The sequence below is a fragment of the Phyllostomus discolor genome, chromosome 2, assembly GCF_004126475.2.
Source record: "Phyllostomus discolor isolate MPI-MPIP mPhyDis1 chromosome 2, mPhyDis1.pri.v3, whole genome shotgun sequence".
Classification (NCBI taxonomy): domain Eukaryota; kingdom Metazoa; phylum Chordata; class Mammalia; order Chiroptera; family Phyllostomidae; genus Phyllostomus; species Phyllostomus discolor.
Genome location: NC_040904.2, coordinates 88,619,064 through 88,633,960, shown reverse-complemented (window position 1 = coordinate 88,633,960; position 14,897 = coordinate 88,619,064). Strand labels below are relative to the sequence as shown.

The following is a 14,897-nucleotide window of genomic DNA, read 5'->3' as shown; positions in this document are numbered from 1 at the left end:
ACACGTGTGTAGAATCATGTGCTCATCCAAAGCAACTCAGCTAAAGGCAAAAGATCTAAATTGAGAATGGAACCACCACCCAAAAAAGGGGGTTCACAGTTCACATCTAACCAAGTTAACTGCCTGTCAAAACAAAAATAACATACCATTGCAAAATAGTGGAATTCAGAATGTTTACATCTGTCCTGTATTTGTTGGATACATGCTGTATGCCAGGCATTATGCTATGTTCTGGGATTACAGCAAGATAAAGTTCTTGACCTTGTGGATGTTATAGTTAAATGAAGAAGATAGCCAAGAAAATATAATAAAACTTAGTAAATGTTTTAATAGCAAAAGTAGAAGAAATAGCCCTGGATGCTATGGCTCAGTGGATTGAGCACCAGCCTGAGAACCAAAGCTTCACTGGTTTGATTCCCAGTCAGGGTATGTGTCTGGGTTGTGGGTCAGGTCCCCAGTAAGGGATGTGGAAGAGGCAACCACACACTGATGTTTCTCTCCCTATCTTTCTCCTTCCCCTCCCCTCTGCCCAAAAATAAATAAATAATTTTTTAAAGTAGAAGGAATACATGGCAGAAACACCTAATCTAATGTAAGCAAGTCTTTCCAGAAGGTTTAAACAGGCAAAGCCAAAAAGTATTCTAGCCAAGGCTTGGAGGTAAAATGGATGGCACAGTCAAGAATAAAAGCAGCCCACAACAGTTGGTGTATACACAGCAAGAAAAGAATGACAAGAGATGACAGTAGTGAGGTCAGCAGGAACCAAAGTGACTAAAGAGCCAAGCTAGGTAGTCTAAACTTAATGAAGAGCAATGAGAAGTCTCTGAAAGATTTGCAAGCAGGAAAATGATATACGTATTTCATTTTTCATTTTGGAAAAGTGCTCTTAATGGCTACATAAACAACAGACTGAAGAAACATAAGAAAGAGCAGTTTAGAAGCTGTTTCAGAATTCCAAGTGAGAAATAATATTTCATTTAGTTTAATGGAAGTGCAGAGGCAGAAATGAGAAGGCATTTACAATACATACATTTAAGAAGCTGAATTGACTGGACTTCAAAAATGTTACAGAGCAGTGTTGAGAAGAAAGATTCCAAGTCCAGTGGCACACATGCTGAACTACAGATCTTTTTGAAACATAAAAGTGGGTATCTTTGGCAAGCAGGTAAATAGATACACGTTTTAGGAATGAGATCTATGCTAGAGATAAAGATTTGGGTTTCATTAGATTATAACAGAAAACTAGTGCCTTAGATATCAATGCAATACCCCTGGTAGATTGCAAAATGGTAGACATTTATACTTTAAACCAAAGAAAAAAGAATCAATGGGTTAGAAGAACTATTTATATTGAAATTTCTCATTTCAATAGTACATTCTATACCTTTGTGAATTCCCAGTTTATACTATGCATCCCTCTGCAATCCAGTTTTCTTGTGTAATCAACAAGACGATTCTGACTGTCAGACAAGCTTAGAAGCCTGACTTAATTTTCATATCTTAAGAATCTAGCCTGGCTGGTGTAGCTCAGTGGATTGAGCGCGGGCTGGGAACCAAAGTGTCCCAGGTTCGATTCCCAGCCAGGGTACATTCCTGGGTTGCAGGCCATAACCCCCAGCAACCGCACATTGATGTTTCTCTCTCTCTCTCCCTCTCTCCCTCTCTCTCTCTCTCTCTCTATCTCCCTCCCTCCCTCCCCTCCCTAAAAATAAATAAAAATAAAAAAAATCTTAAAAAAAATATATTAAATAACTTAAAAACATGTTTGGTTTTAGAAAAAGATTATTTTTATACTTAAGGAAAAAGTATTCACATAATTCCTCCTTTCTTGCTTTAGAATTTAAATGTCCACAAAGCAGGGAGGGGGGAGATAAATGTCAGTTAAATGTATTTTTTTCACAGAATTAATATTACCTTTAAATTTAATGAAGCTCTAACAGGTGACAGAAACACAGAAGAAGCAACTGAAGCAAATATATACATGCTCAGGAAAAAACATAATATATTTCATTTAAGCTTACCTTGCTCCTAAATTTTCAATGGTTATATATTCATCCTTTCTCACAACTTCAAACTGCAAGTGATGGGAAAAAATAGCCCTAAAGTAGTTCAATTTTCAAAATTCTTTAATGTTACTAGTTATCCTTAACATTTGAAAAAAGATGAGAATGAAGCTATAGCAAATATAAAACCAAACAAGTGATATGGTGAGCTATAAACAATCTTAATCAAATAATAAACTAGAGTTGATTTCAAAAAGAAATCCTACTTTACATCAGTACCAGATTTAAATGCCAAATCTGAAATACAAAAAGAGCATAACTAAAGATAAAGAAAGAAAGGATATATCTTTCTATTTATAATTATGGTCTATTTACTTATAAACTGAAAATTCAACAAACATTTCATTAATTTAAAAAATAAAATGAATACCACTTGCATAACAGATACTATATGTTCTATAGATATTTTCATAGGAAGATGTTTACAGATTAAAAGGGGCTCAGAAATTCTAAAAGTGTTCTTAACCTTAGGTGGCACTGATAGATTATAATCCTTGGTTCATGACAGACTTCCCATCGGTACAGGCAGGGCCTGCTTTGTCTGTGTCTGTGTGTGTGGTGGGTATGTGTGCACGTGTGCCCATTTTTATATTGTAAATCTTCTGATTCTTAAGGGCCACTTAGATACTACTTTGGAGAAATCAAAGTAATAGAAAGGTCAGGGAATTTAGTCACCATCAAAAAGAATATGACTAAAATACTATTATTATGATTCCCGAATGTGCTGAAGTAGAAAATATCATTCTAATGAAAAAAAGCAAGAAAATAAGAAAATGGTACTCACCAAAAGTTTAACAATTCCAGGTACATCACACTGCAGCATCCTTACCATATCACCTGTACATCCTTCCTTCAAACATTTTTTTCCACTAAAACTCTAAAGTTATCAAGAGAAAAAAACAATCAATTATCAAAAGAAAAAAACAATACACACAATAAAGAAGAAAAAATTACTGATATGCAAATCTAATTACATTTAAAAGTTAGAAGCAGATGTTGCTCAACGGTAAAACAAAAGATGTAAATAAACATTTGAGAGTTAGCTGTTCAATAATAGTCCATCTTATGTACCAATAGATTTCCTATTTAAAATGTATGATCACACTTTTTTCTCATCACTGTACTTCAAAATCCTCAAGTAGCTGTATTACAGCCTAAGATGTAGTCACTATGCACAAGAAAAGCAACTTTAAGTAAAATGTACTAGTTAGGTAAGCATATAAAAGGATACCAAACTTTGTAAAAAGGAAAATAAAAATATTGAGTCCTTTCTCTGGTTCTTTCCTTATTTCCTCCTATTAAGTTACTTCGTTTTCTTTCTAAAGTTAAGCAATATTGATTGCTCTAACAATCAAAGAAAGTAAAAAATATACACTGCCCAAACAAATGAATAATAGTGCTTTATTTTACAATGAATTTTACAGTGTAACACAATGCAAGTTCATGTCTTATCTGTTAATCCTCACAACAACCTTATGGAGTAGATATTACTATCTTCCCTTTATGGTTTAGAAAAATCAGCCTCAGAGCAGTTAAATTATCAGCCTAATGTAAAAACAAACAAAAGACTGTAAGTGGCTTAATCTGGATTTGAACCCAGATATCCAGACTCCACATACAAGGAATGCTTTTTGTATACCACAATGGCTTTAATGGGCTTTTCTGTTTGTACAATGTAACTAAATGGAACTAAATATTATAGACCCAACTTAGGATCATTATCACACTACAGAGTAATAAATATAGAATGGGTTTCAGATTTTTACTTTAATCTTAGTGGCAAAGAATTCAATTTAGTTATATGACTTGAGGTAAATATAAATAATCACAAGTATGTTTTGAAAACTATAAAACTTATCATTGTTCTCCACCCTTAAAATAGAAACTATCCTTAAAATTATATAATTGTCCTTTGTTTATTAAGCAATTCTATTATTTGATTCTATGTATTTCATATGAATATATGCAACAATTATTTCTATTCTTAAGAGTAGGGAAAGGAACAAATTGATAGAAATCACTAAGCAAAGCAACTATCAAGTATCTCCTACAAAGATCTGTTTACTAAATGGTGATGATGAACAAAGAATAATAAAGAGAAAAGCATCAAAGGAAATAGAGAAAAAAATGGAGGAAGAAAAATAGAGGAGGAGGATTTTAACAGGAAGAAGTGAAAGGAAAAGAGAAATAAAGAGAAGGGTGGCGAAAGAAATGTTGTAGTAAAGTTTTGAAGGAAAAAAAAATACCTGATCATTTTCACCTGGATATTTTAAATTCTTAAACTTTTTCCAACAAATTTTATGAAAATAAACACAGCAGCTTTTACTTCACATTAACTGAAAAAATCCCTGGAAAAGAATAAAAGTAAGCCGTTAACATGGAAATAGTAATTCATGTATATGTATATAGAAAATACCACCTTAAATCACTTTTAACTTTACAGGTTCCCAGTATGTCCTTCCCAGTGTGTCCTCCCTTGGAACTACTGATATGCTTCCTTTAAACAGGCAGACTGATCGGATGACAAAAAACATAAATTCTGTGGCCAGGACTTCCTGCCGCTGCATGCTGCTCATGTGATTGAAACCCTCAGGCCTCCCTAGAAAACCACAACCATATCACCATGTCACCTAATCCAACACTAAGTGTGCCTCACCATAAGCACTATACCTCACCAGGCCCACCTCCCTAATTTACCCTAATGAATAGATCCTGGCTTTCTCCTCCTCCCACCTACTCTATTTTAATATGCATCCTGCCTTTCTTTTTGTTTTTCATTATAAATAGCTATCTTTCTTTGTAAAAACCCATATATAAAATGTATTCTTCCAGTCTTTCTGAGTTTTCCTTTTTACAAAAACAAAACAAAAAACAAAAAACACATAAAAAAACTTTCCCTGCTATCATTCCCACAAACAGATGTTTTTCAGGCAGCCCTCCCCACTGCATGCTTCATTCCGGAAATCCAGGCCTTTCAACTGAGATTTCCATTATCTCATAGAACTGGTATCAGAGTGGCACTGATAACCACATCTCATTTTATCTTGTGATTTCCCACAGTTTTATTCTGATAGATTCACTGAAAACTAGACTAGAAATACTTTGATTGTTGAATTTCTTCAAATCAAGGCTGGCTATGTGTTTTTCTCCCCCAAGGCCCATAGCAGAGATAATGATCACTTACTCGGCAACAGTATTCTTGAGGAGTGACAACCTTTCTCCTTAGTAAAATAAATTTAAAATAAGTAAACATAAAATAACATGTCTAACTATAAAGGATATTTTAGATAATTTTCATGTATGATATCAGGAATATTAACTATAACTTCAGAGACATGTGAATATTACAAAAACCTTAGCAAAACCAGTTTATTCTTTTATGGACTCAGAGTATAAATAATTCTAGCTCATTATGATTCTAAATTCTCAGAGATACTCAACTTCTCAACTGCATTACTGCTGTAATTAAAATAAGTACTCTTTTTAAACACTATTGTGATACATGATAACAATAATTTTATCTAAGTTTAATTTTATAATTATATTTTTTAAAATATTCAGTTAATTGATAATTATAGTACCTTATAATTGGTGTTCCTTAAAATATCAGCTGCACAAGATCGTTCACAATCTAGATAACTGCAAATGGTCTGCTTCATTATATTAGTTTCAGTTGTCTTGATGAAATTATTGAGAAGATCCTAGATTTTAAAAACAAAAATAAATCTCATGAATTAGTACTAATAGTACTATATCACTTCCAATATTTTACCTTATATAATTTTAAATGATTTCAGAATTGATGATAATCTGTTTGAAGGTATTGTATTTTTTCTTAAAAAGAAAATAAAAAAAAGTAATAGAATGCATTTTCTTCATTCAAAGTAAACAAATAGAGAAGAAGGTGATACCACAGAAATACAGTACTGGATTTCTTACTAAAATAGACATGGAAAAAGGAAAAAAGTCTATATATGAAGCTCTACCTCACGTCACCATCCTAACTTATAGCATATACCTGGCATGTTGCTGTCAGGAATTACCTGCTCTGATATTTACATACAGAAAGACAAGAAATCACTAGAAATCAGGAGAGTATTTGGCAGTCAAAGTACTGCAGTGGTGCACTATGGCACTCACTGTCTTAATAAGCAGAGTAGGGTACAGATACATGCTTCCTATGTTCACAGTTACAACTCAGAATACAAGTTTCTATATCAAAATGCTGATTAAAGGCAGGGGAAACATATAATCAAATCTAAGTCAAACTTGTCCTTAGACCAAGTCCTTACTAGTTATCTATCAGAGGGGTAGTGTTACAAGATTTCAAATAGTATTATTTCTAATATACTGAAGATATGTAACATGATAAATAAGCCTCTATAGACTATTTCATGAATCTGGTCATCATTCGTAACATTCTTTCAATGGCATCCTGATTTTTAAATTGATCAAATATCAACATTAAATAGAGAAAAGAAAGAGAAGCATCCAGGGCTGGCCTATCAGTGTCAAAGTAGTAGATCTTGTCAGTACAGCCAATAGCCAAAAGGAGATGCCAAAAACAAAAGAATAAGACTCATAGCGTGTATATAACTACTGCAGTTTCACAGATCTCAAACTTAATACAGTTCAATATTGATCTATTAATTCTCCTGCCAAATCTCATCCTTGTTCCTTATTCTTCAACACCTGCCCCCAGTCTCTGGCATTCATTCATTCAACAAATATTTACTGAGTGCCAGTTAAGGGCCAGGTTGTGATGGATGTTAAGGTATCCTATGGGTGTTACAGATACACCAGTGAACTTTGCAGGCTAATACTTGCCACTCAGACATTAATCTCATCTACCACTATCCATTCAGCTTCAAGCCAAAAAAAGCACTGTAGTCATCACTGCTTATGGATTCTATCACCCTTTACATGCAATGTATCAGCAAGTACTATTGTGTCTTCTTCCAAAACATAAGGCAAATTCTATTTCTATCTCCATTGCTATCGCTCTGTGTCTTACCTAGATTAATGACTATAACAGGTGCCTAACTGGTCCCAGCTATTCTCTGAATACTCTGCTCCAAAGCACTGCACAAAAGCAAACAATCATGTCAGTTCCTTGCTTAAAACCCTTCAATGGCTTCCCTGTGTACCTAAAACAAAATACAGAACCTTTACTAAGGACTGACTGCAAGGTCCTACAGCTGCTGCAAAATCTCAACCCAGTATAACTAACCATCCGTGATACATCTCTTCGAGTCCATCTCTAGCCTCACTCACTATAAAATTCATAGTTCTATTTTTTTCAGTTCCTCAACTTCGGCACTCTATTCCATTAACCTAGAATGCTCTTCCCTCTACTCTTTTATAGAACTAGTTCCATTCTTAACCCTCTGCTTCCAACTTAAATATCACCTCTCAGAGAAGCTTTCCCTATCTACCACACACACAGATACATATGTATTTATGCATACATATACATAGATAAATATGGAGATATGCAGGTATAGGAGTATGTGTCTGTGTGTTCTCCATTTTCTCTATCACAGCCCCTTATTGTTCTTTAGAACACTAACTGCAATTTGAAATTTTGTTTTTTTCACTTTCTTAACTCTTTCCTTACCCTAAAAACAGAAACTATTCAATGTCATAAATTCCATAACTCCTATTTTATTATAATTTGATTATATCATCCCACTGTTTAAAAGTTTTCAGGGGTTTCATATTACCCTAAGATCGAACCTGAGCCCCTTACTTGGCTTATAGGGCTTTCGATGATATGGCTTACATTTACTGCTAATACATTATGCATTCTTGTAAAAAAGAACCGGATGTTTTTTTTAAAAAAATCATTTAAAAAAAACCTTTGGTGGATAACAGCTGACATGACCATTGAAATTAAAGTTCAATAGAAGGATAGGAAGAGGGTAATATTAAAAATAGTAACACTGAAGGGACACTGCCCTGCTAGCGTCTCCAGGGGTACAATCTTCCTCCACCAGGGTAGGTTTATTTGAGGAGACACGTGAGGACAGAAACATTTGGGGCACAGCAGTCCTCTGGTGGTACCCACCTGGAATTAATTCCTTAGCGTCAGATAAAGGGTTAAAGGCCAGCCCTGTAGGTTCTTTAAAAAACACTAATCACAATGTCTGGGAAGTAGGACTTTTGATGGGCTGACAGGCACAGACTAAGAAGAACATGCTGGCTTAGAGCCACAGCAGGACCATGGAAGCACTTTTTCTCTATTAGACATTAAACCTTAGTTATTGGATTTTAGAGACATATGGGGAGAGAGGGCTGGCAGAGTCCAGGGCAGCTGGAATGGTGGCTAGGTAGGCAAGAAACTCATGGCAGCAACTACTTTCAAAACAGTATAGAAATAATTTAACACTGTAATAAATAATATTAGTGTATACTAGCTGAATAATAGCATTATGCAAAAAGATAAAGTTATAAAATCTCCTAGAAAGTAGAACAAAAAGACAAGATATATTAAAAAAAAAAAAAGAAAAAATAAGAAAATCAGAGGTTTGGTCCATGATGTCAAGCATCTGAGTAATAAGCATTTCAGAAAGAAAGACAAAATGTAGAAAAACTCAACAAATAAATAAATCAGGAAAATGTCCCAGAACAAAAAACATAAGTTCAGAACACTAGGGATACACATAATATCCTAAAACTTCCAGAAAGAAAAGAATAAAACAGGTTAAAAGCAAAACAGGATGCAGAATGACATTAGATTTCTCCAAAGTACTACCAAAAGCTAGAAGATAATAAAAATACACTTTCATTTTTTTCTTTGTTTTGTCTTAATTTTTTCCTTTTTATTGTTGTTCAAGTACAATTGTCTCCATTTTCACCCACCACGTCCTCCTTCCCCACCCTTGAACCCACCCCCTCTGGCTTTGTCCATGTGTCCCTTCATACATGTTCCCGATGGCCTCCCCCATTATCCCGTATCATCCCTCTCCCTCTTCCTCTCTGATTACTGTCAGACTGTTCTTTACTGCAGTATCTCTGACTGTATTAAAAATGAGGGAAAATGATCTTCAACCTACAATTCTATGCCCAAGCAAGATATAAATAAAGTATACAATGGATAAATTATTTAGAGATTTGAAACATCTCAAAATAATTTATCTCCCAAGCAAACACCCTTTCCTAAGAAGCTACTGGATGAATTGTAACACCAAAACAAGAGAGTACATCTAGAAAGAGGAAATCTTGAGATCCAAGAAACAGGGATTCTACACAGGATAGAGGTGAAGGATATTCCCAGGAATAAGGGGAAACCCTAAGGCCAATTAGATAAACTGTACCTATTAGTAGGATGGGGAAAGGGAAGTGTGTGCATTAAAGGGATGTATAGGAAAGCTACTAATCCCTCTTCTTCCACAGAGGGAAGTCAGAAGTTAGCTAAAATGGAGAAATTCTTAAAATAGCAATACATCTTTAAAAAAAATATAGAGGTAAATATCAAAGCAAAAATGCCTAGAGAGCTGGAAGAATTGCTTCTAGTTAGAAACCATAATTAGAGATGATGGAATACAGACTTTTAATATTTAAGCATTTTAATATTATTTGACAAACTGTATAAATTTATTACTTTGTATAAAACTTCACTAAAAAATTTTGGACAATAAAAAAATATTTTAAAGTGAGGAAGAAAAAGAAGAAACAAGCAAATTCAAGTGGGGATTGCTTTAGATAAGCACAGAAGTTCAATATTTTTTAAAAGATATATAAAATTATTAGTTTATTAAGTCAATGTTAAAAATTATATGGTTATCCTGACAAGTGCCATAAATTGCCTGCTTATTCTATTGATCACCGAGATAGGTACATTAAAATAATCTACTGTGACTAGGAGATTTTTATATATCTTTCCAGTTCTATCAGTTTTTGTCCCATCTATTTTGAGGCTATCTTATCAGGTACATACAAATTTTGAGTTGTTATAGCTTCCTGGAAAATGGAATTTTGTATTTTAATGAAACATCTCTCTTTACTTTGAGAAGTCAATTTGGCCTTAAAGTTGGCTAAAATACAAAGATCCAGAAAGGTTTAAAGTAAAAGTTAAGAAAGAGGAATGTCTTAAGAATATAAACTGGAACCTTTCCGAGAGAAAATATGGAGATACATTGTCAACAACTTTAAAAGTGTGCGAACGTTTGCTTCATAATTTCACTCTTAGAAATTCATCCTAAGAAAATAATGTAAAAAAATACACAAAGATGACTTTATGTAATAGTGAAAAACTGGAATGTTTAGAATAAACTAAATATCCAATAGCAGGATGTGCATCTAGAAAGATATAAATGAAAATACTAACAATGTTTTTTTCATTTAAAGAAAAAATATGAACAAATTTTAGTTTCCAGGCATTTTTACATTTTTCAAGTTTTCTGAAGCATTTAGTACTTTTAAATTTTAAATCAAAAACAAAGTAATAGTAAGTATAATTTGAAAAAAGAAGTTAACTAGACTAGTAAAGCTTTTAATCTTGTTATTTGGAAATGCTAACACAGCCAACTCACTTGTACTTATTGAATCACACTCACATTCCACATTGTGTAATGAAATCAAGGTTGTTTCTTATATACAACACTAATGTCCAGTTAAACAATGTGCTTGCTGTAGAATATGACATAGTTAATGTAAACTGCACTTCATCAAAAATGATTCTGATTAGTCAGAGATGAAATGTTATCCTTAAATAACTGCTTACTTTAAAAGTTGTAGGCAAATCTTCATCTTCCATAGGTTGTATGTCAAACGAATGATCATCTGCATCTCCTGTTTCTTGTAAGCTTTTATGAAATTCTAGCAGTCCTCCATTATATCTAGAAGGCATTTTAAATAAGGTCAGTTTCAACATGACTCTGTAACTAAATATCACAAATAAGACAAGTAACCCATTGTGTGTGTATGTGTGTGTGTGTGTGGTTAAGCAGGGTAGTGATAACCTCTGGCATGCTATAAAAATGCAAATACTAGGACTCTCACCTGTGGTAGATTGGGATGAAATACAGGAAGAAAGGGAGACAATAGATTATGTAGTAGCTCAAGCCTGAAAAGTATGGGGATCATGGTAATTAAAGGGATTATAGAGTTGGTTGGCTTTTGTTTACTGTCTTGGAAGCCTTGAAGCAAGAGAATGACAGGCACAGGTCAGCCAACTATGGACTCAGGACACACTGTGAAAGACAGAGGCCTCTATGGCAGCATTTAAAGAGACTCTCATTTTCTGTAGCCATAAACATAATCTGTGTTAAAAATCAGGCCCGTATTTAATCACAATGTGCAACAAACCATAAAAGAGATGAAATGCATAACCTTGGCAGGACTACTACTATGAACTCAGGATAAAAGGCCTCTGTGGTAATGTAAAAAGAATCTTTACCAACCTTAAACATAAGGACAAACTATGTTGAAAATGAGGCCCAGTATTTAATCATAAAGGTAGAATAACAGCAAAGACCAAAAGCACAGTCTCGACAGAACCATTATGTGAAAATCAGGGCTGACAGGTAACAAGTAGATTCTGAGAACTGGAATGGGGACATTTAGGTGAATATGCTCAGAAACAATGAAACTCTAAATTCCCCTGAGCCCTCTGGCTGACAAAGACCTCTTCCTTACTAGAGCAGGGCAGATTCCCTTTACTTAGGGACCATACAAAAATATCATCGGAGATACAACTCTCAAAAGATGCCTTCCTTCCCAGGATTCTGCCTATCTCCACTCATTGCTTCCAGACTAATACATTTAGGATCAGGTAAAAGCAAAGTCCAAATGGGAAAACAGAACTTATTCTGTTCAGGAAGAAAAAGTGTACTCATCGTAAGAATTGCAGAACTTGACTGGTATGTACTGGCAGGAACACATGTGGGAATGGATCTTAAGAGTACTGAATGAGCCCTGGCTGGCGTAGCTCAGTGGATTGAGCACGGGCTGCGAACCAAAGTGTCGCAGGTTCAATCCCCAGTCAGGGTACATGCCTGGGTTGCAGGCCATGACCCCCAGCAACTGCACATTGATGTTTCTCTCTCTTTCTCTCTTTCTCCCTCCCTTTCCTCTCTAAAAATAAATAAAGTTAAATTAAATTAAATTAAATTAAATTTTAAAAAGTGCTGAACAAGTGGACAAATACACAGCTGCATAGGAAATGTATAATGACATGTGACAACTCTTGAAATTAATTCAAGATTTAATTTCCTAGCAAGGAGACCTGAAGCAGCCCCAACATCTTGCTAAGAAGATTATTTGAAGCTTGGCCATAACAATGGCCTATAGTAACTAAGGTGGAAATGCTGGAAATTTCTTGGCAGAGTATTAAAAGAAACCTCAGGGAGGTGAGGATGTCAGAAAGGACATAATACATAAGACTACAGAACCCACCACTAGAAAGTGTGCCCTGGAAAGACCTAGATAAAACTCCATCCATAGTACAAATAAGAAATACAGAGTAGGGCTGCTCAGTGGCTGTTCTCTATAGGTCAGGGATGAAGGTAAATGATGCCATCTGACTGGGCTTTCTAGTGTCAATGATCTGGAAAATAGATTCTCTCCAATGCCCATTAGTAAAGAGAATAAAAAGTAGTTCACATATCTGAGGGAAAGGCAGCAGTACACATTCTTTGTTTGTCTCAGAGCTATGTTAATTTTCTCCACAGTATAGATTAAAAGGATTTTGATCATTCTGACATTCTGAAAAACATCACATTGTTTACTAGTATTATTGATAACATCATACTAGTGAACAGAAAGTGAGAAATCTTCTGGATACCTTAGTAAAACACAAGCATGCCAAAGGATAGAAGATAAATCAAAACATGAGGGAACTACCAGGTAGTGATGCTTTTAGAGATCCAATGGCTGGGCCTAAGCAGTAATCCTTCATAAAGATTTGCACAAGTAAACTTTGTCTAATTCATCCTTCAGATCTCCGCCAAACAGTATTTCCTCAGACAGACTTCTGATCCCCAGAACCAGACTGGGGCTCCAGTAGTCTTTTATTGTTCATTATCTTTTCCTTCACAGTTCTTTATCACAGTTTATAATTATTTTGCATAACTGATTATTTGACTAATATCTATAATATTATCAATTTCATGAGAACAGGGTCTATTCTGTAAATTGTATTCCCTAATCTAACACAGTCGCTAGAATATGACAAATGTTTAGCAAATAAAATGAATGAATAATGTTACAAATGGCTAAGGATCCCCATATAGGGAGTGAACAGACTGCTAATCCACATAGTTTCCCTGTACAATCTCACTAAATATATTATACCCAACACTTCCAAAACTCAGCATTTGGACCCTTTCAATGCTTTGTGAGTTCATTTATACCTAAAACACCTATTCCAACTGGTGATAGTATTAGTAACTATAACCATCACTTATTTATTATGAGTGGCATTTTTGTGTCCTGGGTACTATGTTAATCACCTATAACATCCTTGTAAGGTGGGTGCTACTATTAGTTCTATTTTACACACAGGAAAAAAGATAAGGCTTAGCAAAATTAAGTTTCCTGGGATCAAAGATTAGGTAGGTGGTAGAAAATGTATTTGAATCCAGGTCTGTCAAGCTCCAGATCTGTCAGCCTATGTTCCAATGTCTATGCTATACTGCCTTTTACTGTCATGACCTATTAAGTTTAATACTTAATATTCTCAAGTATGGTAAAGAAATTATTATCTATAAAAATAGGTGAAAAAGAAAAAAAAAATCAGTCCAGCATGAACGTCATTATCCCTAGTATACTGTGCAATCTTTATTCTCGTTTCACAATGAAGAGAGTAGTTGACAGGGAAGATTTACCCATTATTTGGAATCCTTACCTTTTCTGAGCACATCGGAGCAAACCACATCCAAAATAGACTAAGGACATAAAGTTTTCACAAATTTCATTTTCTTGGATCACCATCTTCATCACCAGAAATTTATTCTCAGCTTCTATATAGTCCTGTAGTAACGTAACACTGGGTTTGGCTAATGTAAAGACATTTTTTTTCGTTTACAATAAACAAGTATTTCCCAAATTAGAGAAGCTAAGGAATACTGATCTAGTTAATGCTAATCCAGTCTTTTGGTCATTTATTCACATCTATAATCCTGGCACCTCTGTATGTGATTGCATAGATAATGTACTCAGTGCTTAAAATATTTATTTACAAAATAACTTAAGATGTTCTTTGACTAAAATTTCAAAGTGAACATTAAAACAACAACAATAATTTTTGGTTCTAAAACTGACAAATATTACTAGGTAAAATAAGGGCTTTTCTGATGACTATTGGAAGTATGTCTTTATAATTCTTGTTATTTTTTCTTTCTAATTGGAACACAAAGCTTCCTAATTTTTCAAATAGCAAGTAAAGAGTATAGAGTTCTGAAGACAAAAAGTTAAGGAAATATCAATGTTGCAAAGAAAATATGAGAAATCATTAAAAACCATAAAAAGAGAATGCTAGATTCAAAAGGACCCTTAGAAATCACCTAGTTAAATTCCAGATTTTAATCTTTGCACTTTATTTTATTAAATAAAGAATCTGAAATAAAACTCATATTTTACAAAAGGGGTAAGATTAGGACCAGAGAGATTAAACTACACTAGAAAAATGGACTAAAATGTATTGTGTAAGTAAAAGAAGCTAAACAATTTTCTGCTTTATACAAGTAGTGTTTAAAGGATAAATAAAATAACTGAAGTTCTATGCTAAAATTATGTTTCCCCTACCAACATTCTTTATTTTCACAAAATAGTCTCTGGCATAATTATTCTATATTATAAATATATGAAAGAAAAGTCACTGAACAGTTTCAA

At 34.1% G+C, this 14,897-nt stretch overlaps 1 protein-coding gene across 1 annotated transcript in view; it reads right to left on the bottom strand.

The window, feature by feature from the left end:
• Positions 1-14,897, bottom strand: part of DZIP3 (DAZ interacting zinc finger protein 3) — a 120,444-nt gene that overhangs the window by 72,334 nt on the left and 33,213 nt on the right. Inside the window, 6 exon segments of the mRNA XM_028502358.2 lie at positions 2,022-2,074; positions 2,848-2,940; positions 4,310-4,411; positions 5,645-5,764; positions 10,789-10,903; positions 13,912-14,036. Coding sequence (XP_028358159.2) covers positions 2,022-2,074; positions 2,848-2,940; positions 4,310-4,411; positions 5,645-5,764; positions 10,789-10,903; positions 13,912-14,036 — 608 coding nt within the window.